The sequence below is a fragment of the Phaethon aethereus genome, assembly GCF_964289735.1.
Source record: "Phaethon aethereus genome assembly, chromosome: Z".
NCBI lineage: Eukaryota > Metazoa > Chordata > Aves > Phaethontiformes > Phaethontidae > Phaethon > Phaethon aethereus.
In genome coordinates, this window is record NC_138577.1 from 15,707,690 (window position 1) to 15,734,051 (window position 26,362).

The 26,362-nt window shown below is 38.2% G+C and overlaps 1 protein-coding gene across 1 annotated transcript in view; it reads left to right on the forward strand.

Moving 5' to 3' along the window:
• Window positions 1–26,362, forward strand: part of WDR70 (WD repeat domain 70) — a gene marked incomplete at both ends in the record, with an annotated part of 154,389 nt that overhangs the window by 58,019 nt on the left and 70,008 nt on the right. The window contains 2 exons of the mRNA XM_082013152.1: window positions 2,193–2,346; window positions 4,128–4,204. Of these exons, the coding sequence (XP_081869278.1) occupies window positions 2,193–2,346; window positions 4,128–4,204 (231 nt within the window). The remainder of the gene's footprint in view (window positions 1–2,192; window positions 2,347–4,127; window positions 4,205–26,362) is intronic.

The following is a 26,362-nucleotide window of genomic DNA, read 5'->3' on the forward strand; positions in this document are numbered from 1 at the left end:
TTAATTTCAGTACTTCAGTGTCTGAAAAATCAGTTTTCTCAGAAAACTCTGTGGGCCGTTACACACTGTGGATTCTCTCAGAAATCAGATTTTACTTTAGGGCAAGCTGTTTGATCATATCTAGTGGCCAAATCCTCTTAATGCATGAGGTATGCATCAGGCAAAAAGAATCTTTTAGTATAGTTTTTATATGTGTATTTTTGGTTCTTACATTTCAGCAATGAAAAGTGCGTAACGTGAATCTGTGCTTTGGAGATGTGTTGCCTATTTTCTTTTGACAATTTCAGCATTAGAGTGTGAGAAATATAACTACATAGGTACCTCATTCTGCATACAATATTCAGGTGTGGCTTAGGAATATTTTGAGCTTTGTATGAATCATGTGATATGGCAAGAGCCCTCAGAAGTACAGCTGGGGAAAATTTTTTAATTCCTAAGATACGCTTGTTGCTCTAAAGCTGAATCTGATGGATTCTTTCGTCTAGGTTTATCAGCTGTCGGCAGAGAATATTTTAGACCTTAGATATGGTTTCTATTTTGATTTTCTTTTCAATTTTTTCAGTGTTTCCTCTGAGCTTAATGCTGCTGGCCTTCTTTCCCTTCTTCTGAGCAAGTATCCATTTTTGCTCTTGAGCCTCAGGATGCTTTTTCAGACATAGCCTGTGATCTGTTTTGGAAATTCCCAGATTTGAGTGTCTCCTTTCTACTAAAAGTCAGAGTTTATAGTACTTCCGCCAATTTGGCTGCCAGTTTGTATTGCATAATAGAGTGCTTGAAGCAATTTTTGGCTTTTGAATCATAATGTAATCAGTTTTGCCAAACATTTTTTGAATGGGAAACTTATGCTTAGTTTACATTACTGTGATCGATGCAGAACTTTTAAAATACGTATTACAATGTTTTATGTGTTTTGTGTAGTAACTCACAGTTTGAGGACGGATTCAACAGACAGTAGCTACTGCTGAGTCAGTCATGAAGTCTCTATCATATAAAATGTGTAACATTAAATTATTAAGTTACAAGTTGCATAGCCAGTTTTGTTATCATCTGGATGTTAATTTTACTGATGTGACATTGTGTTAAAAAGTAGCTTCCTGAACGTTACTAGGATTTGAATGCATATGATTACGTTCTTCACCAAAAGGAAGATACTATCTAGCTGGCAAATTCATTGCAGTCTTTAATTTGGGATTAGTTTCGTTGCAGAAAGGAAGCATTAATATAAAGTAATGTTATCATGCACATTCTGTTAATGTGCCAGGATATAAATTATGGCAGGTGTGAAGCGCACAGACTGCTTTGCATTCTTTGCCATCCCTGTAATGGAGTATAGGCTGGTAGGGGTTCAAAGGGATATCTGCTTCAGATACAGCAACTGCAGTGAACTTTGTTCATAAAGCAGAATGCTGAGAGAAGATGCTGAAGCTGGAAATTGACTTCTTGCTCATCCGCCATCTTCCTACTTTCACGTAATAATTTTAGTTGTTTTGGTATTAGTCCATGATTTCTGTCACAAGTTTTCTCAATTAATAAAAGACATATAAGAAAAGCTTTACAGCAAATGAGCAATTATCTAAGACAGGGTAGACTAGGCAGATTGTTACCTACTGTCATGTTTCCCAGGGTTGATTTAACTTTACGTAAGGTACTGATGAAACTGTAGCCCTGAACTTAGAAAAAGATGCAAGAATGCTTACATGTGACTAATTTTGTGGTGTAAAATGTACAGTGGAGTCTTATGTAGGACTACAACATCCTTTCATAGTAATTTATAGATTACTGTAAATCCACATGTTGCTTTTGAGAAGATTAAAAAGAATTTTCAGCCGTGAAGAGCTGAATCTGACACATACTGTTTTTCACTTGGAGTTATAACACCATTCCTAAAGTTCATGTGTTTGCCAGAAATTATATTTTTAGGTGCCAACTTTGCAAGTAATACATGTAATATTGTTTGTGCTGTATGGTTGAGGAAGGTAATGTGACATGCACATACATATGCACACAGGAATAAAAAGCTTTAATTCATTAATCTCAGATTATTTTTTTTCTCCTACTTTTTTGGTATAGGAACATATATGGATCTATTTCTGCACTACATTTTCTCACCGTTGATGCTTTTGGTTTAGTGTAGGCTTACAGGAACTGAAGTTAATTGAAACTTTTTCTTTCTTTTTTTTTTTTTGTTTTAGTCACCAAATCAAATCTTTACAGTATAGCAGCACAGGAGATGTCATTCTCGTTGTCTCTGGTAACTCTCAGGCAAAAGTTCTTGACAGAGATGGCTTCCCAGTAATGGAATGCATAAAAGGAGACCAATATATTGTGGATATGACAAACACAAAGGTAAAGTCAGAAATTAAATGAATGCCAGAAAACTGACAATATTCTGTATTTATGTGCTGAATGAGAAACCTCATGAAGTTCAGTAAGGAAGAATGCAAAGTGCTGTCCTCTGGGATGCAGTAGTTACGTGTACTGATGCCTGCTGCAAGTTGTGGGACCTCTATGGAGGTTTTCAAGACCCAGCTAGGCAAAGCCATGGCTGACCTGATCTGGTGTTGGCTATAATCTGGCTTTGAGCATGAGGTTGTCCTACGTGAACCCAAGACATCTCTTGCAACTTTTGTTTCTATGATGTCTATGAAATTCTAAATTTCAACAAATTCATCAATTTCAAAGTGTGTCTGGGAAAAATTGTCAGCTTCCCCCATACCCTTGTCCAACCAACCAAAAAATATTAGAAGCTATTGATTTGGTCTAGTCTCTTGCTTTCTTTTTACCCTCCATTCTTTTGCTGATACAATTTACCTCTTTCAAGGCAGGGGTTGGAGGTTATTGTTATTGTTACTTGCATGCCATAAGTGTAAGACTAATAAGTAACAATATGTACATTTTTAGTGGGAGTTAAAAATGCAAATGGGTAGGGCTGAAGTATTGGGTAGTTTTGAAGTATTTTGACAGCAGTTGATTGGGTTTGACCACTTTGCCTTCATATTTCCACAAGCTATATGAGACAAGTATTCTGTTTATATAAATGATTTAAATTCAGGTGAGTTTTTTAAATAACTAAAGTAATGATAAAATCTACTCCTCAAACTGATGATAAAGTTGTTTTATTTATTGCTTGTATAGTATATTGCCAAATAACTAGGCTAAATGATGCTTTGCCTAAAGCTGTTCTTGTCAGATGACTGTTTGTTTTGGTTAGTGACATGTATATAAACCATCACATAGTAACATCTGCTTTAGTTCTTGTTTACTTAAAAATAATTCAGATTTTCTTTCTCTTGTAAACTTCTGGAATTCCAGTGTATTGTAGTCCAACAGTCAAAATGGTGAAATATTTGCTATATTGCCTTACTAACTTTTTAGTATTTCTCTCCATATTTGTGCTTAAAAGAAACTGAAATAATTCCAGTGTTGCAGGAGTAGTTTCCAGATACCTCTCTGAATGTAGTCAATGAGCATTTGCCTGTACTTCAAAGAAGTAAAGCCAACTGGACAAAGACATTCTATATTCACTGTCACCATAATGGCAATCACTTACTTCAGATAAAATCCTTATGTTCTGTTTTTTCCATCCTAAAGAAACAGGGCTGACTATTCAATTTGCAACCTCTAATCTTTTATAAAAAACTCACCTGATGTTAAATCCATCTTGATTCTTGAATTCTGTTTCTTTAATTTCCTCCAACAAGGCCTTTGTCTAGTGTAGTTTGGCATTCAGTATGTATATTGTGTCACCGTAGTAATTCTTGTTATTGCTGTTTCTGTGTAGGTTGGAACAATTTGCATGACACCATGTTGATGCCTATTGTTTCATCCTTTCTCTGCATTACAGTTCTCCCAAAAGAAAAAGGGGAAGTATGATTCCATGCCATTTTCTGAAAGAAAAAATAAAAATAGAAGACTGGCAGGTTTTTAATAATTGAAAAATGAAAACATGCAAGGGTGAAATTGATTAGAGTACATAAAATCTGTTAAATCATTGTGATGTCAGTCAGCCATTGCTGTGGTCAGAAGGGTCTGATTCTTCTGCCCTCAACTTTCATGTGATTACACTTGAAGGATTTGGAGTAAAATTTATAAGACCTTGTAAGACATCTTTGTGTTTATTTCCTTAGGGTCACACAGCAATGCTCAATTCAGGCTGTTGGCATCCAAAAATAAAGGAAGAGTTTTTGACATGTTCTAATGATGGGTGAGTATTGAGGCCTATCCTTGTCAGTGTGTTTTGAGGGGCTTGTTTAGCTTTTGTGTTTTAATATTGTGCCCTAATTTGCTCTAAACATCATCCTTTTAAGTCTTGAGGAAGTGCTAAGGACAATGTTAGATAAGATCTAGAAGCAAAAATTTTATTTCTCTTGGCTCTAGATAATGAATGTATTTTGTCTGTATTATTTTAGTTTTGTAATTTAAAATTACTTTTGATGATTTTTCATGAAAGTTGGTTAAATATGTTTTCACAAAAACTCTTGGAAAAAATTTAACTTTAACCAGTGTATCTTCAGAGTAGAATAATTCCTGTGTAGAGACTCAAATGCAACTGAATTTTCTGGGAAGATAGAGTATTTCAATTGGAAGTTGCAAGTTTTATGTTAAGTGTAATTGAATATTGATGGATGTTGTTTGACAGGTGTCAAAGAGACTGTTAGAAAATATTTTGTGGCTTCCGTCTTGGTCTTTGTGGTTAGAATCAAACTGCAAAATGGCATTGTGGCAAAGATACTGCAGCTGTCAGTAGCAAGGTCATTAACGATTTTTGAACTGATGTTTCAAATATGCAGTCTCCTTTACACCAGAATGACAGTAAGTGGGAAGACTGAATTGCCCCCTAATGCGTCTGTAGTGTGGTCCATGGTAAACAGAAGACTCCAATTATCAGTTACTTTAAATGATACGGGTTTTTTTCCTCCCAAAGGGACTGACTTACTGGTTGAACACACAGGTTCATGAAAAAAACTATTTTAATATGAAAATTCACAATTTCTGATAAGACTGTGGCAGAAGAAAAAAAAACCTTAAATACTACAATGTGCTTTATGGAGCAGCTCAGCTGTAAAAATATATGCAAGTTAAGCCAACTATATATTTTTTCCAACTTGTAGACAAAAGGTTTTACTTCCATAGTAGAAATATTTATTAAATGTTAAAACAGATACTTTTAAAAGTTTGTTGCTCTTTTGATGTAGTTAGACATCAGTACTGCTTCTTAATTAGGTTGAATATTTTGTAGATAGTGAAAAACAAATTAAGGTATTGTAAATTATGAAGATTGTCTAATTTTGTTTCATCTAAGCAAGCGCCTAACTAATATACCAAATATGGATTCTGTGCATCCCTGATGCTTGAACTGCTGTGAATTGAAATGATCTGGTCAAGTAAGTAAGGTGCCGATAAACACTATTATAAATGGCTGCATAATTGCATTTTCAGAGACACCACATGGCTGACATTACAGGAAAAGTACTTTAAACCCATTTCATTTTGTTTCATGATAGTGACAGGTCTTTCCAGGATTTGGACATGTCGTATGAAAAGAAACGATTTGGGTTGCTTAATTTGCAACACAGGACTTAAATGTTAAAGACAGTATTCCGTATATGAAATTTAATAATAACAGAAACTATAAAGCCTCCGAAGTTTCATCAGTAATTCATTTTAAGACTGGAGCTGTAAACTAGAACAGAATAGAATATTACAATTGGAAGGGACCTACAGCAATCATCTAGTTCAACTGCCTGACCACTTCAGGGCTGACCAAAAGTTAAAAGCATGTTATTAAGGGCATTGTCCAAAAGCTTCTTACACACTGACAGGCTTGGGGCATCGACCACCTCTCTAGGAAGCCTGTTCCAGTGTTTGACCACCATCTCAGTAAAGTAATGTTCCCTAATGTCAAGTGTGAAACTCCCCTGGCACAGCTTTGAACTGTTCCCATGCATCTTGTCACTGGATAACAGGGAGAAGAGCTCTCCACGACCCCTCAGCAGGAAGCTGCAGAGAGCAATGAGGTCACCCCTCAGCCTTACATGTTGAATATTTCAATATTACAATATTACATTGACTTGTAAAGCTGCCTTTTTTTGTTTGAGTCAATAGATTTCCACTTAATGAAACGCTTGCAGAAGTATGAAACTGTTGAAGAGTCTTGGTTTATGTTGTGTGCAAAGCAAACAAGACAATTGTAACAGAACTTGAATTTTGGAGGCGGTGGCCTTATCAGGTCAGACCAGAAGTCTGTCTTCAGTCTAGAGAGGAAAGGTCTAAGTGTGTATAGGATGTGATCAAAGTTTGCAAAATGGTGCGTATGGTGGATGAGTTGAACATGGAACTGTTGTTCACGAAAACCTCTTAGAAAGAGGCATTTGTTGAAAGTGGCTACAGTTAAGTTTAAAACTAATAAAAGAAAATAATTCTTTTTGGATACTGTCTGAATTTATTCTGGAATGTGTTGCCACAGGGGGCTGTGGAGACAGATTTAGAAAGGGATGAGAAAAGTTCATGTTTAGAGGGCTCATAAACAGACAGGAAATGCAATAAGCATTATAACATCTCTTATATGACAGTTTTGTATAGTGAGGGGGAATGAAGGGAATAAACCGTAATGGTCAGACTTGGTTAGCATTATTATTGCTGTGATCAAAGACTGAATACAAGGCTACATGAATCTTTGGTTAGATTTAGTTGGGTTTTTTAAAATGCTTTTATGTGTTCTTCCGTGACAGTTAATTAAGGTGGAATTTCATGCCATGCTACTGTTGGAAATGTAGTATGTGGATTATTCTCAAGGTAGAGTGCTTTTGCAGTGATTTTTTATCTAGAGTTGTTGAGGTTTTCATGCAAATAGGCTAACTGTTGATGAGGTCTTCGCTCAATATAACTTTATGTGGCTTTGGCACACAGAGGTTTTAGGTAAGAATGTTTCTCCTAGTTAAAAAAAATCTCCCAGTCCTGAAGCAGTCTTTCTACAGGGCAGGAGACCTGCCTGTACCCAATTGTGACAATCCTGACATTATACATAAGTGTGATTTGGCACTTACAGTCCTTGACATATTCCTTTGTCATACTTTATCAAGAAGATCTATGTCTGTAAAAAGGGAAATGAAAAGCTTTACAGTACTGCACATCAGAGGAAAAGGTGAAGTGAAACACCCGCTCATCTCAAAGTTTTGTTTTTATCCTAACAATGCACTGCACTGCTGCTCTTGTATATAGTGAAGATGAGCTATGGAAATTTTGCAGTAGATTTCTGTTAGTTTTGTTCTAAAAATTCCACTACACGTTGATGTAAGATCAAATCACTTGAATTATGGTGACTGCTTTGTAACTTGAAACAGGGAATGTGGTGCTATCTGTATCTCTAAATGTTGAGATTTAATTCTCACAACGGAAGAGCAACTGCCACAACTGGCATGTGTGGAGAAGGACACCTAAAACCTAACACCAAATTGCGACCCTTTGAAGGGTCAGTCCTGCATGTATGGATGTAGGAAAATGAAACCAGTGTTGCCTTTAGTAAGCATACAGGAAGGTTGAACATCTTCCACTTTTGCTGGCTTTAGTCTCTGTTGGACATCACATGCAACACTAAAGTAAGGCTGCAAAATGCAGTATTAGCTCTTAAATAGAGACTTCTCCACTCACTTCATTGGTATTTCCATGTGGAGAGCTTCTGTGTACTCCAAACCTTGTTGCCAGAACAACACTTGTTTTTAAAGATGCTTGCAAAAAAAGGTGTAAAGGTTTTCAGTTCATCATCTACAAGTTTGGAAGCTGCTGAAAGTAACAATTGAAGCATGTGTGTCATGCTCCTTGAAGCACAGTGAATGGCAATGTCTGAGGTTGAAGGAGAAGAGGACACGGGAGCACCTGGGGGGTGTTAATATACTGTTAAACGCTATATATTCTGTGCTCTTAGGTAACATTTGTACCACCTCTAGAGAAAATAAACATTCATAAAGTGAATGTTAGAACTACTTAGAAATTGCGGAGTGTATTTCATCTGACAACTTATAGCATTTGCATTGTCTGTCTCTTTGGTTGAATGGTTGTCATTTGCATGCAGTTTAAAAATAAAGTAAGGAAAGAAGGTTGCATTTTCTGGTTGGTATGTTGAAAGCAGGAGTTTTCATTAAAAAGTTAAAAAGCGAACTTTGCAAGTAGACTTGTGAAATCAAAGGAAAATAACATATAAGATATGTTTTAAAAATGCTTAAAATATTTAAAATTTGTATTTATATTTCTTTTTATGTTAACCTGCTATAACTCAAATTCTTACTTGGGGATAGTCTTTATATGCACTTGACAGTTTCTTTTGATTCCAGGCGATTAAGGCTGTAGTAGTATCCTGAACTAAAAAGTAATTAAAATGAAGGCTCTTAAAATTGCTATTGTAAAAGAAGTATTTTGAGAGCTGGTCTGCTTCTTGTGATTTACAAAACAGATCCTGTAAGTAGGTTTTGGCTATAGTGTGTTCTAATTTGTGGTTATTAGGCTGTCTGTAAATTTATTATTTCAGATTGCAGATATATAGGTTACCAGCAGGGAGTCTCATTGTGTTTTGTATGACTGTTCGAGGACACTGTTAACTCAGAATCAGACTACATAAGAAAAAGACAAGAGTTCCTTCTGACTCCTATATGAGAGAAATAGAAGCTGGTCAGCTTACACACTGGAATGAGCCAGACCCTAGACCCGGCAGTTACAGAATAAGTCTCAAAACTCCTCTTATTAACTTGTAAGTTTGTGTCCCATTATGCAATTGTTAGCAAATACACAAAACTTACAGTAGCTCACTTAATTTTGTTTTCCTTGAAAATATTCCACATCATGGCTCACTAAAGCATCAAATACTATACTGTTTCTTTTTTTTTATGTTATAGTAAGTTTCAAAAAAACCTTATTTTTTAAAAATAGTCTCATTATTCTTGAACTGGGGATGAATAACAATTTTGTTGGGCTTTTGCAGATTGTTCTGTTAGCTTTTAGTTGCAGAAGGAAGTAAGAAACTTGTCAGTTCTGTAAGTAATCTAGTGATGAACCGTAAGTGTATGGATGAATATCACTAATTAACCTAGAGATTTAGCTAAGAAGTTCTTTACTTGAATGTATTTTTTTTAACTAGGATAAATACTTGTGCATATATTCTCAGAACTGTGTAATGTTGCTTTTAACTTTCCAGCATTTCAAGTGATTAGAATAAAATTGTATCAAAAGACAAGACAGACATAGAAACTCAGTTATCTTCTCCATGGAACTGTAGCAATTCTGTCTTCAAAAGTTTGCCTTAAAGAAATGATTATTTCAATTTTTACTAATTTGACTGTTGTTAATTCATACCAACCTCTAGCTGTTTTTAAAGCATACATACAAAGCTCTTTTCAGTATTGGTAATAACTTGATTTAAGGTTTCTTCTTGTGCAACCTATCTTTTAATTTATGGCTATATATTGCCTAGAGCTTTAAATACCCCACAGCTATTCCTGAAAGATCAGTCCTTTTTAATTGCATGTACTTCCTGCCATTCTAGTAAGGCTCAGATGCAGTGTCTGATCAACAACATCTTAGTCTTTTTCATAATGCCTTTACCGTGTTATTCAGGTTTATTTGGAACATACATTTACGAAGGCAAGGATCTGTCAATTTATCGGCATATGTTGAGCATGTCTACAGAACTACATTGAAGTTTATAGTAACAGAAATGCAACATCAGTCCATTGCCTAAAAGTGAAAGAAATTTTTGAAAATGAGAAAGACTTTAAAAGTTATCCTCCTCTCTGGAAATACACCTGTGCAGAGAGACCTAAAAAATAGCCTGTACTTTAAGACATAACTAACTCTTTGCTTTTATAACTCAAAAATATCAGTTGTCTTCTATGTTAAAACAAAGGAAGAAGAGGAAATGGATAATGTTGTTTTCATTATTTGGATGTTTTCTTACCAGAAATGTGATAGGTAGTACTGTATGAATAAGCAAGAGAGCTCAATGATATTAAGTGTTCCAGCAAGAGGTGTTCTATGTCCCTACTCATGTATTTTTTTCCTTTTAGAAGTAGAATTGCAGCCAAACTGGAAATTTAGCAGTCCTGAACTTTGTGATTTGTTATTGCAGCTAAGGCTGTGGTTGCTTAACGGCTGGTTTACTGTAGAAGATTTCTCTCACAGGTCTTCCCTCTCTCACCTTCTAGTAAGTTAACGTTCACACTCTTTAAATGGTATCTTAGAGAGTATTGACTCCTGTCACCAAGTGACCTGTGTAATAAGTTATTTAGGGGATAAACTGTGCTTCAGTGTAGATCTATCTCCAATTAAATAGATGGAGTTACTTCAGCAAAGTAGCTTCAGATCTTCAGAAATAAAAATTTTGCATTTATGGTATGATTTAATCCTTAGACTTTTGTCAAATGTATGTTTCAAATCTGAAGCTACTCTGCTCCATAGGATAGGGTGTTAAATGTTTTTTTGTAATCATATATTATTGCTTAGTAAATGTCCTCTGTGTCTTAAGGAAAAAGAAAGGCAGATTTCTGCCACTTGTGGTATGAATTAGAATAAGTGATGATCATACAGAGTGTTCAGAAAAGAAAAGTGAATATATTCTTAAAATCCTTCTTTTCAGGTTTAAAACTATTAATTGTTTCACAGTGGTAGCTTAACTTCCTCTTTTAATGGAACAGTTGACAGTAAGCTTAATTAAATTTGCAAATATAATTTGTAGTTTCAAGCATGTGAAATATAATTTGTGAAGGGCAAGTGGTGCAGATAGTTTTGCATAACTTCTGTCTAATGTTGGCAAGCATTACTGTTCAGAAGAGTTTCCTCTCCTTTAGGACATCCGTTATGTCCTAGATACTACTTATGGGGGCTTTTGAAATTCGGTACTTCTTAGTGAACAGCGCTGTTTCAGGATCACTTTCATCTCAGCTACCTTTCACTTTTTATATGTTAACCAATTTCGTCCTATTAATCAGGTTTGCATCTGGAATGCAGCGCTCTCACCTCCTTCCCATTAGGTGCCTTATTTCTGTGTCTGTGTAGGTGGTAGCTATCAGTATATGGCTTCTCCTTCATGATCATTGCTTTCTGGCAAGTGTTCCTTTAGTTAAGCCCAGAACTGCATAAAGCCCTGATAGCTTGACAGAAAAGGCATTTGAGCAAGGTCTGGAATAGTACTTCTGCTGATGGTCAGCAGCCAGTTTCCCTGCCCACTGAAGCAATCAGTTGCTCTTTCTCCCACAATGCCATTCTGCTTGTCTTGAACTGACAAGCTCCTTTCAGCCTAGATGATTCTGTTTTCATTGAGTTGATGAGGTCGGTGCCCCATCAGCTTTAGAGCCAAGTCACCTACTACAGCTCACATACTTGCTTAGATTTTTTTTCCCCATGGTAGTAAGTTCTCAGAAGAGTGTGAGATTTGGTATCTCCAGCCTGCTCAGCCTTGCACTGTGAAGGACAGTTCCACTGGCTGTGAAACTGGGATTGCATGGCATTTCTCCTGGATTTCTCCTGGATTTATAAAATCTAATCTTGAGGTTACATACTGTCTGCTCACTCTATGTTGATAGCCTCTCAGCCTACGCTGATTACACTTTAAGTGAATAGAGCCCTGGAGTTTGTCTGAACTCTGTTAAGGCCTGGAATAGCTTGGTTGACAACTAGAGAACTGAAGCTGTAATTTTACTTTTCTTGTTTTAAGTACCAATAATTCTGTGCGTATGAAAACAGGTGAGAGCAGAATCTAGACTCTGCAGTTCAGTTTAAGTGTAGTTATATTGTCTTGCTGTTACACAGAATTTGTAGATTTTGTGAATAATGTATTTGAAATATGATAGACTTGTTACATATCCCAACAGGCTTTATTGTTTAAAAGCACTAAACAAACTACAGCATTGAAGAAAGCTTTTGGATAAATATTAGTCTTAACACCTTCTGCATTAGTGTGTTAAACATTTTATGTGTAACGAATACAGTTAACACTGATCAGTCTTCAGCTTTGAAAACTGCTGAGAGCATTAAGGCAGCAATGCCAAGGCTACTACAAGATGTTTGTATAAATTTCATTAGAACCTAAACTCCAACACTGCATCTGTCTTCACAAATTTGAAGACTAATTGCCAAAGCATACTTGAAAATAATTACTAATGTTTCACCTTTATCTAGGGGAACATTTAAATATCTTTGTTTAATGAGAAAGTCTTAAGCTTGTGCTTTTATGCAGTTTCTAGATATACTTCTTAAAACAAGATACCTACTATAGAGCGTAGAACTTGCTTTGGAGTCCAAAGTTATTACTCCCCAAAAAGGTCACCCTGAATTATATCTAGTTACATCATACTGCGTTATATAATAGTGAATGCAAATAATATTGAGGTGAAACAACTGAACTTTCCAGTGGTGGAGTACGACTTGGACTTCCATTCTAGGGAAAAAAAAAATTCTTGCCAAGTTTTTTCAAGCACATATGTATATAGGTGTGTATACACATGCATATTCACTTCATGTGAAATATTCCACATGAAGATGAAATTCTGAAGCTTGGAATTTTTTCTTCAAGGTTTTTATGAGATACTTTTTTCCCAGGACAATATTACAGTTTAGGCAAATTTTCAGAATTTATTTAGAACGTAAAAGAGTACGATTCCATTCAATGATTTATTTTTGGTCACATCAAGGTAAAGTTGTTTTTTATTATGGCAAGGAACTTGAAAGTTCTTTTTTGTGTCAGATGAAAACACGCATTAAAAAAACTGGTTGGTTTATCTGGCAAGCACAGAATTTAAATATTTACAGTACTTCAGCGCATTCTGAACAATTTGCTCCTTTTAGAACTGTGTGGTGAGCAGAGCAAAAATCATAGATTCACAGAATCATAGAATCTTTGGGTTGGAAGGAACCTTTTAAGATCATCTAGTCCAACGGCCCCTGCAGGCAGCAAGGACATCTTTTAACTAGACCAGACTGCTCAGAGCCCCGTCCAACCTAACCTTGAAAGTTTCCAGGGATGGAGCATATACCACCTCTCTGGGCAACCTGTTCCAGTGTTTCACCATGCTCACTGAAACTCTTCTTCCTTACATTTAGGCTAAATCTACCCTCTCTTAGTTTAAAACCATTACCCCATGTCCTATCGCTACAGGCCCTGCTAAAAAGTCTGTCCCCATCGTTCTTCTAAGCCTCCTTTAAGTACTGCAAGGCTGCAAGGAGTTCTCCCCAGAGCCTTCTCTTCTCCAGGCTCAACAACCCCAACTCTCTCAACCTGTCCTCACAGGAGAGGTGTTCCATCCCTCTGATCATTGTTGTGGCCCTCCTCTGGACCCGCTCCAACAGGTCCATGTCTTTCCTGTGCTGAGGGGTCCAGAACTGGACACAGGACTAGGGTTCTCAGCAGAGTGGAGTAGAGGGGCAGAATCCCTGCCCTCGACCTTCTGGCCACGCTGCTTTGGATGCAGCCCAGGATGTGGTTGGCCTTCTGGGATGCAAGTGCACATTGCCACCAATGTCCAGCTTTTTACCCACCAGTACCCCCAAATTCTTCTGGGCAAGGCTGCTCTCCATCCCTTCATCCCCCAGGTGTATTGATAGCGGGGGTTGCCCTGACCCAGGTGCAGGACCCTGCACTTGTCCTTGTGGAACCTCATGAGGTTCATACAGGTCCATTCCTTGAGCTTGTCCAGGTCCCTCTGGATGGCGTCCCATCGCTCAGGCGTGTCAACCGCACCACCCAGCTTGGTGTTGTCTGCAGACTTGCTGAGGCTGCACTCAATCCCACTGTTGATGTCATTGATGAAGGTATTAAAGAGTACTGGTCCCAGTATGGACCTCTGAGGGGCAACATTTGTCACTGATCTCCATCTGCATTTTGAGCCGTTGACCAGCACCCTCTGGGTGTGACTATCCAAGAAGGGACAACCTTTTCAAAGGAAGTCAGCTTTTGCTAGTCAGTTGCAATATTCTTAGCTTAGCCTAGGTAGGAAGTAGTTTTCGCTGCATGTATGTTCTTCTCATGTCCTGGAACACTTAGTACCTCATTGCTCACCTGTGTTTGTGCACAGCTTAGGTTATATGGATAAGCTTTCCTTGGGACTTGTTGTCCAACCCTGTTCTGTCAAAATGAGACAGGTCGGAAGAACTGTTTAATTATTACATCTTTCCTGGTCTTGACTCACTTTGACTGAGATGGGTTAGGTAATACTTTTGAGCAGATCTGAGGGGTAAGTAACTTCAGGCAGGATAGAAATGATGGGAGAATGGAAGTTTTAATTTTTCCATTAGCTGAGCCTGATACCTGTTAGGGAGGAAGACAGGAATTTGCTGTTTTTAAAAATGATAAGGAACTTCCCATGTTTTTGGGTCATTCAATTGTCATGACTTCATTCCACAAGTAGCTTTCACTCTGGCAATTTGCTTTCCTGTCTTCTTCCATGAAGACTTGGTTATGTCTTTTATATGAAGATGAAACCCTTTCCTCTCAAGTATTCGCTGGTTATTCTAATCTGTAACTCAATTTAAAGGACTGTTTTCTCATGAGATATGCATCTTATTTGATTCACCAGAATACTCTGATTATTCTAGTAATAATGGGAAGTACAATAGACTTAGTAAACTAAACTCAAGTGTTTTTGTTTGATAATGAAAAAGTAAAGTAGGGTAGACAAGAATTTATTCTGGCATGTATAATTACTAAGATAAAATATGTATTTTGTCTAAGAAAATAAAATGAAATTGCCATGATTAATGTTCAAATCTTAATTCTGTATTAAAGTTATGCAGTAATGACTAATGATAGTTAATATCCTATAGATAAAAATTCTGGGAAAATATTTGCTTAGGTTTTTTGACATTTGGAATTGCAGGTAATTTCATCGTTTGCATAATGAAATGTAAAATTGTTCCTCTTATCAGGATCCTTATGTTATATAAAAATATACGTTTTAGTTAAAATATATGTTTTAGTTAAAATCTTACTGATAAGTTTCTTGTTTAGCGCCTAAGAGATGTATGCCGGGTGGTTTTTATTTTTTATGAAATGAATTGGAACAGTCTGAAGTTGTGTTTCTTAGTTGCTAGTCTTTTCAATGGTGTGTGGTTTCACTGGATGATGGTCTGGAGATGAATTCAGTTCAGAAAATTCTGTTTAGGGCCGATAAATCCTGTTTTGCAAGTGAGATAGAATGTCATGGAAATTCTATATTTTTTTGTGAGAGAAACTTCTCTTCATTTAATCAAACATTTTATATGTTTTTGTGTAGTAGTGATTAGTCAGTTACAAGCAGTAAATTACAATCCAAAATATGTTGAAATTTTTGCTGTTAATTCCAGTGAGTTTTGTTTTGGACTTTTAAAGGATTAATCTTGTAAATATATGTGAGATGTTTGTTGTATATCACCTGGACTGGCTAATGGGAAGAGATCATAAAACTGGTAATCTGGGGTAATCAAAACAGCATGTTTCTAATGCAATTGCATAAGATTGGACTATTGCCTCAAAACTTTTACATTTTTAAAAAATATTTTAATTAAAGCATACTTTATCAGAGAAAGTGTAAATCTATTTCTAGTAAAACCTGAACAATAAATATTAGTCACTGATAATGAAAGCAGATTGGTTAGTGAATTGAGTGAAGACAACAGCATGTGAGGTCATACATGGAGAAGAATATTTTAAAAATTAGATCAATTTCCTGAAAGTTATGTTCGGTTAATTTGTACCATTTGTAGCCTTCACATAGAAGTTTATGGATGAAATTTCTGTTTTAATCATCAAACAAACCAGTGAGCTCAAAATGCACCAGTAAATAAGCCTGAGACTGGAATGCACATGTAGGTTTGTTGGTGATAGAAACTCTGATCAAGTTATACATGTGATTTAGTTATTTATGCATAAGGGTTTGGGGCTTGAGCTCCAAATGTCTGTTAAAGTTATTCAACTTTTTGAGTCTCGGAAGAAGTCCATACATAGTCTTTCTGAGGATGGCAGAACTGTCCATGTGTAATTTCTGATGGGAAATGTATCTTACAGTTCTTTCTGTAGTACATTGTTTACAAGATTTTTGTTTTCTTATCAACCAATACCTCACTGACTTTTTACCTGATATTTCTCCCCTGCCTTGCTATCTCTGGATCATTCCCCAGTAGATTGTTTTACCCTCCCTTTAATAAAATAATGTTAATTTTATAATGTTATTATTTATAATGTTACCATTCACGTATTTGCTAATAAAGCTTTATATTAAATGTGTTTCTTTTGGGAGGGGTTAGTTTGGTTTTTGGAAACCTTTCATCTCCTCCTTGAAATGTTTCCAGACCTGTGATTTGTGAAATCTTCTGTTTGCTAGGACAGAAAACATCTGATGAATATTTTTCAGTTTAGCTCATTAATGTTAGTGGAAAGTTCTGTTCATCAAATCCCTACAATTAAGATCTACATTCATTGGTATCTGTGTGATTTAGAACCTGCTGGCAAACATTTCAGTCTCCTGAGGTTGAACTTCTGGTGAGATAAGATGCAGATCTTCTTTTGTCATCGTAAACTTACTAGACCATATACATTCTTCCCTTCATAATAAATTATTTACTTTTACTCATTTGTAGCTTCCTTCTGTTGTGTGATTTACAGTGAATTAAATGGATAGCAGAATAACAGGTACTGAAGAGTTTCAGAGAAGAAAAAAGGTGTCTTCCCTTTTTTGGTGGTACACACTTAAGCTTTAAAAACTAATTGTTCTATCAACATATTTATTGTAAATTCTACCAGATAATTTAACTTTAAACAGAGCAAAAGGTAAACCTTTGCGGTAAAATTTGGCTTTAGAACTTTTTCAGGGACTCTTTTTAAAAAACAAACCAAACCAGACCACTTCATTTTTTCACCCAAGTTATAACAATTCTGAAAATAGATTTAATCACTTGTCTGTAAGTTGGTGTTTCATCACAGCATGTGTCTGGCCACAGCATGAACGGTTTTTCCTTTGGTATTTTTTTGTTAGTTTTTTAAGGACACCTATTGAGTATAGTGCTAATATAAAAATACATATTTGTAGTTATCTTTTTGGACCAAATCAAAAATGCCATTGAAATGCAGTGTGGAATGTATGTTTCCAGTTCTTTCATGCAGAGACTATTTCAGAGGACCAGACTGGACTCATACAATCCATGGCCAGGATGGACTTGTTCGCTCTAGAAACTTTTCGAAGCAGACAAAGGGTGTCTAGTATATTCTACATAGCCCACATCTATTTACATGAAATTTAGCCATCCAGTAACAACTCTTTCAATGACTCTAGAATGGCTGATTTTTAAACCCAGGACTCATGTTTAGAAGAATCTAGATGACATTAATAGTCTCCTGAGCACTATACATGAAAAATAAGCATTATAGTTTAGTGTCTCAGGTTCCGATATTTTGAGGAACAGTCCATGCTGTTGTAAAGTAGCTGTCCCACATGCAAACTCCCTTTTTTTTAATCCTCTGCAGAATATTAGGACCCTTATAACAGAATTGGTGGAATGAGTGATGTGAACATCACTCATCTGCTTTGGCAGAAAGTTAGTGGCTTGGTTTAAAGAGCCTCCTCATCAGATTACATTCAAATGAATGATTTAGCAATGAAACAGCCAAGGTGATAACATCTAGGACAATGCCGAGTAAATTCTCAAATAGATATATAATAATTATATATCTAATAATTTATTCCAAATACAAATTACTAAATATTTAACAGGTTGCTTATTTGTTTCCTTGTTTCTGAGCTTTAGTCTAAACTTGCTTAATATTTCAAGCTCTTTGTGGTTCTTTCAAGTGAAATCTGAAGTACTCATGTAGGCCACCAGTTTCAAGGGTATAAGGTCTTGGGAAAGTACAAAATATTGGAAGGCTTCCAAAAGCAGTAGAGATGTAATAGATCTGCCTACTGTTTGGAAGTGCATGCAATTATGTGGACTATAACTTAAAAGTATTCCATGCATATTCAGTAACCATAATCTAGGAAGACTTTAAGGTAGTGGACCATACAAGCTTTATTTCTTGTAATGACTATTTGTGAATTGGGAGTTAAATTAAATAAGGCACTCGCAAACTGTTGTAGGTAATATTATTTAGAATTAAATATCAAATGTATGTCACTAGTGCTGCATTTATAAAATTCAAAGCAGGAGGGAAGTTAGAGGCACATGAAGTAACAAAATTTTATGGCTTCAGAGCAACCAAGATGTTTGTGCACATCCACTCAGGTAAACACAGGGAGTAAGGAATTGATAGTCTGGTACCTGCTCCGAAGATAAAATGAGTCTCTGAATAATTTTTTTTTATTCCTCTGTCAGTTACAGAGACTTTAGGTCTCTCTTTCAGTTTTTAGCTGCATAAAATACAATACTTTTTGCAGACTAACCTGTATTTTATATACAGTTTATGTATTTTATATACAGGTTTATATTTTGTATGTTTAACCAATATTTTATATACGCTGTGTACTATAGAGTTATTGCTTAAATACTTACATTGAAATACCATGCAGATTATCTAAAAGCTTGTTCTCAAGAGCTGCATGAGGTAAAAATGAAGCAGAACTAGCATTTATGAAAATAAAATTATGCAGGAGGATTTATATATCCACCTTATTTATCCTCACATAGTTGATGTTTTATTTTTTATTTCAGCCATAGCAATTCAGCTGTTTCCAATAATGAGGCTTAGGAATTACAGTTGCAAATATGTTAAGTTCTGGTGACTTTTTCCTTTCTCCTGTCTCTGGAACAGTGCAAGTTCTCATCCTTTAGCATAGCAGCATGCTATTTTGCAAGAAGAGGGAGCATTGTGGTTGTGTAGGGATAAAGCTCTGTTGCTGTTACGAAAAACTCCCCTGATTACTCACAATTGTAAGCCTTTGGAAAAATCAACTCTAGAGACTCGTTTGTAATACAAGAGTGTCTTCATCAAGAAATTGCTTCTATCTGGCGTGCGTGTAGTAATTTGCACTGTACTGGCATAGTAACTTGCTTTTTGTCTTGACGTTACACATGTCAAGGTGTGAAGTCCACTCCAGATACATGAGGATGGCTTTTCCTAGACTAACTTATCTATTTATAGATATATGCAGTGCAGAGCTGATCAAGAGAGCACAGCATATGAGCAGGCCTGGTTAGGAGAGTTTGAATAATGACTGTGCTGGCCCTTGCTGAAAGCTGTATGTTTACAAAAGGGTTAGTAAAGCTATTTTCATCTTTATAAACTATGTACGTTTATATTAATATTTTCCTGAAATTTTTCTTGATTAAAATGTTAGCTGCTGCAATAAAATACACAGTCAGTTGCAAGAGCCTGCATTTGAGAGCTTTTTTGACTGACATTTTTACTGCATAACTTAATTTTTGAAGGTTTCAGATAGATCATCTATATTAAGAAATAAAAATGTAAAACAAAAGGAACACTTGCTGCAACGCAGAGAAAATGGGGAACAAAGCATGCTAAATTGTGCCAATTCTTTTTCTTCATTCATTTAATCATGTCTTGCTATTATATTGTCCATGGCTCTGAGGAAGTGAGGATGGATTGTGCTTTGTCTCTAGACCCTATGGAATGGTTTTAATTTTAAAATTCAGATGCGTTTATGCACATAACAGGAACAAAACTCCACTTTCTACATAGCATGGTTGAAATGAAATTTCCACTTGATTAATTACAATTAACCACTTGATTAATCAAGTGGTTTTTACATTGCAGCTCATGTAAACACAAAATTCTGTTGAAGGCTAGGTTTTCAGTTAAGCATTGTGCTTTGATCTTCTAATTTTGTTTCAAGATTCTGCCCTTAGTCTCGTATGTTGATGCCAAAACTAGATCAGTTTGTTTTTCTGGATTGGTAAGTTCAGAATTTCATGTTATCCACAGCTTTCAAGTTTATCGTACAGCAAATAGGGGAGGTGTATTCTGTCAGTGTAAGACAGAGAAACTCACACAGGAATAACTAGGGAATCCACCCAGTGGTGATGGATCATAAATTAAGAATATGTAGTGACTTCAGTAAGCACATGAAGTTGTTCATGCTGTTCATGCGCAAACAGCAGATGTGACATGAAAATACACTTTTTTTCCTCCATTTGGAAATGGATCTTGTTTTTTACACTTAGTTTACAACTTAACATGATTCCACGAAAGGCTGAAAGTGTCTGCTAAACTTACACTTCTGACACTGATTTCTCTGCAGCTACTGGACATACTTTCAAACAAGACGGTTCAACTTTTTCAGAGGTAGGAACTGAACGGCAGCTTCGGAATGTCTGTCCTGGGCTGTGTAAAATCAGCAGTGGCTTGTAGGTCTAAACAACTGGCCATAGGTATGTGCAAGAGGAGTTTTTGACATCTCATGCACTTCTAAAATCTGTGCTATCCACAAAATTGAGGGTGCCAGTGATGAAATTGTGTAAGGGGCCAAATTCAGCCTGGAACCACAAGTCCTGTTTGCATCTATTATTGATGGGTCTCTTGCTTCAAGAGAAAACATGTTTGGATTTTAAGCATAAAAGTATACAAAAATTAAAAATTGTACTTCAGAAATGGTTTATTTTTTAAGAGCTTCCTTAGCTGCATTTTGCCATAGTAGGGAGGAATTAAACATATAAAGTATCCAGAACTTGCTTTTCACTGGTAGGTTCTAGTCGACTGAAAGCTGACAAATGCCTTAGTTTTCAAGAAGGGTAAGAAGGAAGACCCTGCTAATTACAGGCCTGTCAATCTTACTTCAGTGCCTCTTAAAATTATGGAGAAGGTTATTCTGGGAGTTACCGAAAAACACTTGAGAGGCAATGCAGGCATTGGTCATAGCCAACACAGGTTCAGAAGAGCAAAGTCCTGCTTAACTAACTTAATTTCCTTCTATGACAAGGTCTCCTATCTAGTTGCCCAAGGGAAGCCAGTAGATAACAGGGTTTTCTGGATTTTCGCAAAGCTTTTGATACTGTCTGTCACGGTATCCTTCTAGACAAAATGTCCAGCATGTAACTAGAGAAGCCTATAATACGTTGGGTGAGCAACTGGCTGAGGATCGGGCTCAAAGACTTTTATTAAATAGGGTTACCTCAGGCTGGTGGTTCCCTAGGGCACAATTTTAGGGCCAGTGCTCTTTAATGTTTTTGCACATTATCTGAGCACAGGAATTGAATGTCCATTAAGCACGTTTGCTGATGATAATAAACTAGGAGGAGCTGTGGACTCATTCCAGGGTAGAGAGGCCTTACAAAGAGATCAAACAGCAGGAGCTGGAAGTCATTGTGCAGCAGGACAGCTAGGATGTAGTTGCCATCACAGAAACATGGTGGGATTCTTCTCATGACTGGAGTGCTGCAATGGATGGTTAGAAGCTCTTCCAAAGGGCTAGACAAAGAAGGAGAGGTGGTGGGATGGCTCTGTATGTTAGGGAGAGTTTTGATTGTATAGAAATCAATGATTGTGAAGACCCACTTGAGTGCTTATGGGTAAGGATGAGGGGGGAAGGCCAATGAGGCAGATATCCTGCTGGGAGTCTGTCATAGACCACCCAACCAGGATGAAGAGGCAGATGAAACATTCTGTAAGTGACTGATAGAAGTCTTGCAATCGCTGGCCATTGTTCTTGTGGGGGACTTCAATCCACTGGACATCTGCTGGAAGTATAACACAGCAGAGAAGAAACAGTCTAGGAGGTTCTTGGAGTGTGTGGAGGATAACTTCCTGACACAGCTGGTGAGTGAGCCTACCAGGGGAGGTGCCTCGCTTGACCTGCTGTTTACAAACAGAGATGGGCTGGTGGGAGATGTGGTGGTTGGAGGCCGTCTTGGGCTTAGTGACCATGACATGACAGAATTCTCAATTCTGAGTGAAGTAAGGAGCGGGGTCAGCAAAACTGCTACCATGGACTTCCGGAGGGCAGACTTCAGCCTGTTCAGGTCACTGATTGAGAGAGTCCTGTGGGAGACAGTCCTGAAGGACAAAAGGGTCCAGGAAGGCTGGACAGTCTTCAAGAAGGAAATCTTAACGGTGCAGGAGCAGGCAGTCCCTGTGTGCCCTAAGAAGAGCTGGTGGGGAAGATGACCGGCCTGGCTGAACAGGGAGATTTTGCTGGGACTCAGGGAAGAGAGGAGAGTTTATCACCTCTGGAAGAAGGGGAAGGCAACTCACGAAGAGTACAAGGATCTTGTTAGGTCAAGCAGAGAGAAAATTAGAAAGGCAAAAGCCCAGCAAGAGCTCCATCTGGTCACAGTCATAAAGGACAACAAAAAATGTTTTTACAAATATATTAACAACAAAAAGAGAGACAAGGAGAATCTCCATCCCTTATTGGATATGACAGGAACCATTGTCACCAAGGATGAGGACAAGGCTGAGTACTTAATGCCTTCTTTGCTTTAGTCTTTAATAGCCAGACCAGGTATTCAGCCCCCTGAGCTGGAAGACGGGGATGGAGAGCACAATAAACTCCTTATAATCCAGCAGGAAGCAGTTAAGGACCTGTTAAGCCACCTGCACACCCACAAGTCTATGGGGCCTGATGGGATCCACCCAAGAGTACTGAGGGATCTGGTGAAGGAGCTTGCCAAGCCACTCTCCATCATTTATCAGTCCTGGATAACAGGGGAGGTCCCAGATGACTGGAGGCTTGGCAATGTGACACCCATCTACAAGAAAGGCCAGAAGGAGGATCCTGGCAACTACAGGCCTGTCAGCCTGACCTCCGTACTGAGGAAGATCATGGAGCGGTTCGTCTTGAGAGTGCTCATGGGGCATGTGCAGGACAACCAAGGGATCAGGCCCAGCCAGCATGGGTTCATGAAAGGCAGGTCCTTCTTGACCAACCTGATCTCCTTCTATGACCAGGTGATCCACCTAGTGGATGAGGGAAAGGCTGTGCATGTTCTCTACCTGGACTTTAGTAAAGCCTTTGACAGTGTCTCCCACAGCATTCTGCTGGAGAAACTGGCGGCTCGTGGCTTAGGCAGGTTTATTCTTCCCTGAGTAAAGAACTGGCTGGACAGCTGAGCCCAGAGAGTCATGGCAAATGGCGTTAAATCCAGCTGGTGGCCGGTTACAAGTGATGTTCCCCAGGGTTCTGGGGCCGGTCTTGTTCAATATCTTTATTGATGATCTGCATGAGGGAATCGAGTGCTCCCTCAGTAAGTTTGCAGATGACACCAAGTTAGGCAGGAGTGTTGATCTGCTGGAGGGTAGGAGGGCTCTGCAGAGGGATCTGGACAGGCTGGATCCATGGGCAGAGGCCAACTGTATGAGGTTTAATAAGGCCAAGTGCAGGGTCCTGCACTTTGGCCACAACAACCCCATGCAACGCTACAGGCTTGGGGAAGAGTGGCTGGAGAGCTGCCCGGTAGAAAAGGACCTGGGGGTGCTGGTTGGCAGCCGGCTGACCATGAGCCAGTAGGGTGCCCAGGTGGCCAAGAAGGCCAACAGCATCCTGGCCTGTATCAGAAATGGTGTGGCCAGCAGGACTAGGGAAGTGATTGTGCCCCTGTACTCGGCACTGATGAGGCTGCAGCTTGAATCCCGTGTTCCGTTTCAGGCCTCTCACTACAAAAAGGACGTTGAGGTGCTGGAGCGTGTCCAGAGAAGGGCAACGAAGCTGGTGAGGGGTCTGGAGCACACGTCTTATGAGAAGCAGCTGAGGGAACTGTGGTGGTTTAGACTGGAGAAGAGGAGGCTGAGGGAAGACCTTATCACTCTCTCCAACTACCTGAAAGGGGGTCGTGGTAAGGTGGGTGTTGGTCTCTTCCAAGTAACTAGCGATAGGACGAGAGCAAATGGCCTCAAGTTGCGCCAGGGGAGATTTAGATTGGATGTTAGGAAAAATTTCTTCACCGAGAGGGTGGTCAAGCATTGGAACAGTCTGCCCAGGGAGGTGGTGGAGTCACCATCACTGGAAGAGTTCAAAAAACGTGTGGATGTGGCGCTTGGGGACATGGTTTAGGGGGCATGGTGGTGTTGGGTTAACAGTGGGACTTGATGATCTCGAAGATCCTTTCCAACCTTAATGATTCTGTGATTGTGTGATCTGAAGAGACTAGAAAGCTGGGCAATCACCAACCGTACAGAATTTAACAAAAGCAAAGTGCTGGATTCTCCACCTGGCACAGGGAAGTCCTGGTTATACATACAAATTGGTGGCAGGGGCAAGAGGCAGGAGAGCAGCCCCGCAGAAAGGGTTTGGATCAATGGCAAGCTGAATATGAGTCAGTCTGCCCTGGCAGCCAAAAGGGACAACTATGACCTAGGATGCATCAGGCACAGCATAACTAGCTGGTGAAGGCAAGTGATTGTCTTGTTCTGCACTGCACTCATGCACCCCCTCCTTGAGTTCTGTGTGCAGTTTTGGGGGCCTCAATGTAAGAAGGACATCAAACTATTAGTGTGTGTCCAGAGGAGAGTGACCAAGGTCGTGAAAGGCCTTGAGGACAAGACTTAGGAGGAGCGGCTGAGGTCATCTGGTTTGTTCAGCTTGAAGAAGCAAAGGCTGAGGGGTGCCCTCACTACAGTCTAGACCTTCCTTATGGTGGGCAGTGGATGGGGAAGGGCTGATCTCTGTCTAGTGACCACTGACAGGACACGAGGAAATGGAATGAAGCTGCCGCAGGGGAAGTTCAGGCTGGACATTAGGAAAAGGTTCTTCAGGGAGAGAGTGGTCGGTCCCTGGAACAGGATCCCCAGGGGACTAATTATGGCACCAAGCCTGTTAGAATTCAAGGAGCATCTGGATGGCACTTTTAGTCATGTGGTTTAGTTTTAGGTGGTCCTGCAAGGAGTAGGGAGTTGGAGTTAATGATCCTCATGGGTCTCTTCCAACTCAAGATATTCTCTGATTCTATTCTGTGATTCTAAGAAAAAAAGAATTAAAAATTTTGCCAATTCCCCAGGCAAAAGGAAGGGTAGAGCTGGGCATTTATACTCATTTAAAGAATAGCTGAATTATTAAGGAGGCATCCATGAGTTCTAGCAGGGCAAAAAATAAGTTGAGAATTTTCCTACTACTTGATATACTTGTGTAGGAGCACTTCCAGCTGTGAGGTAAACCTTGATTGCTGTGGAGTATCCAAATAGGTGTGAGGCCAGATGCTTGTTAACTACTCATGAGTGCAAAAAGGAGTGGAGAAGTAAGACATGTTCTTTACAACATGTAGGAGAAATGGACATGAGTCACCAACTGAAATTTCTGCAGTTTTCCCAATATCCATCTCCCAGTAGCTCTTAAAGTTAGTGATATTGATGCTATTTGTATGTCTTTGTTGTGATTTTGGACTTAGTTCTAGTCTTACTAGCTTTTGAACAGATATATGTTGATTCATAGAATTTTAGATATAAGAAGTGTGGGTCCCTGCTAAGAATATTCATACACATTAAATGCATTGTAAAGCACCCCTTCAAGTTGTCTCGAGTCACAGAATAATATAGTTGAAAAGGACATCTGGAGGTCATTTCAATACCCTGCTTAGAGCAGGGCCATCTTAAATCAGGTTGCTCAGGTAGCAGCAGGCTGTGCAGGGAGCTAAAAGGTGAATTTCTGAACACACTGAAATTTCAGGACTTAAGGCAAACAGAAGCCTAGAGTACTACAAAGTAACATGTCTAGTGATAGTTCATTTTTTATTGCACTGGGCTATGAAACAAGGCACTTCTCTGATCTTTTTTATTTAAAAGGAAAAACAGACTGTTAAAAATATTGTCTTAGTTGTTTATGTCCTGCCTTTATTATTTTTAAATCTACATATTTTCAACTTCAGCAAAACAATAACATTTCCCCCCATGTGGAGAACATAATGGATAAGGGAGCATAAGTCCCTTAGTTTTTACTTTCAGAAATAATAAAATTTAATACTACTTTGGCCACTAACCGTTTGCTTCAGACTTTTAACCTTACATGAAAGGCAGAAAGGAATATAGGGACTTCTTCAGTAGCAGCAATATTATGATGTGAGCAGACCATGGTGATGAGTATATGAAAAAAAGATGCTCTGTGTGGTTATCCAGACAGATATGGGACTGTATCATGACTCCTTGGAGACCTGAGGCTAAGAACTGCATTTCTTCTCTACAAAAGATGCTGTCTTCCTTTCTGAATTTTTGGGAGGAGGGGGGAAGTGTCTTACACTTGGATGTGTATTCCAGAAAATATGATAAATACATGAATTTGTATTTACTTACACTTTATGTGCTGCAGTTTGGCCTGGTTTTTATCAGGCTTTCCTAAGTTTTTATGGAGATTGTACCACAACATACAAAGTTTGTTATTTCATACGTAAATACAAAGTAAAACTCATTTCTAAAATTTTCTATAGACCAAAGTGCGTAGTTAATCTGTACAGCTGAGTCAGACTTTGCATT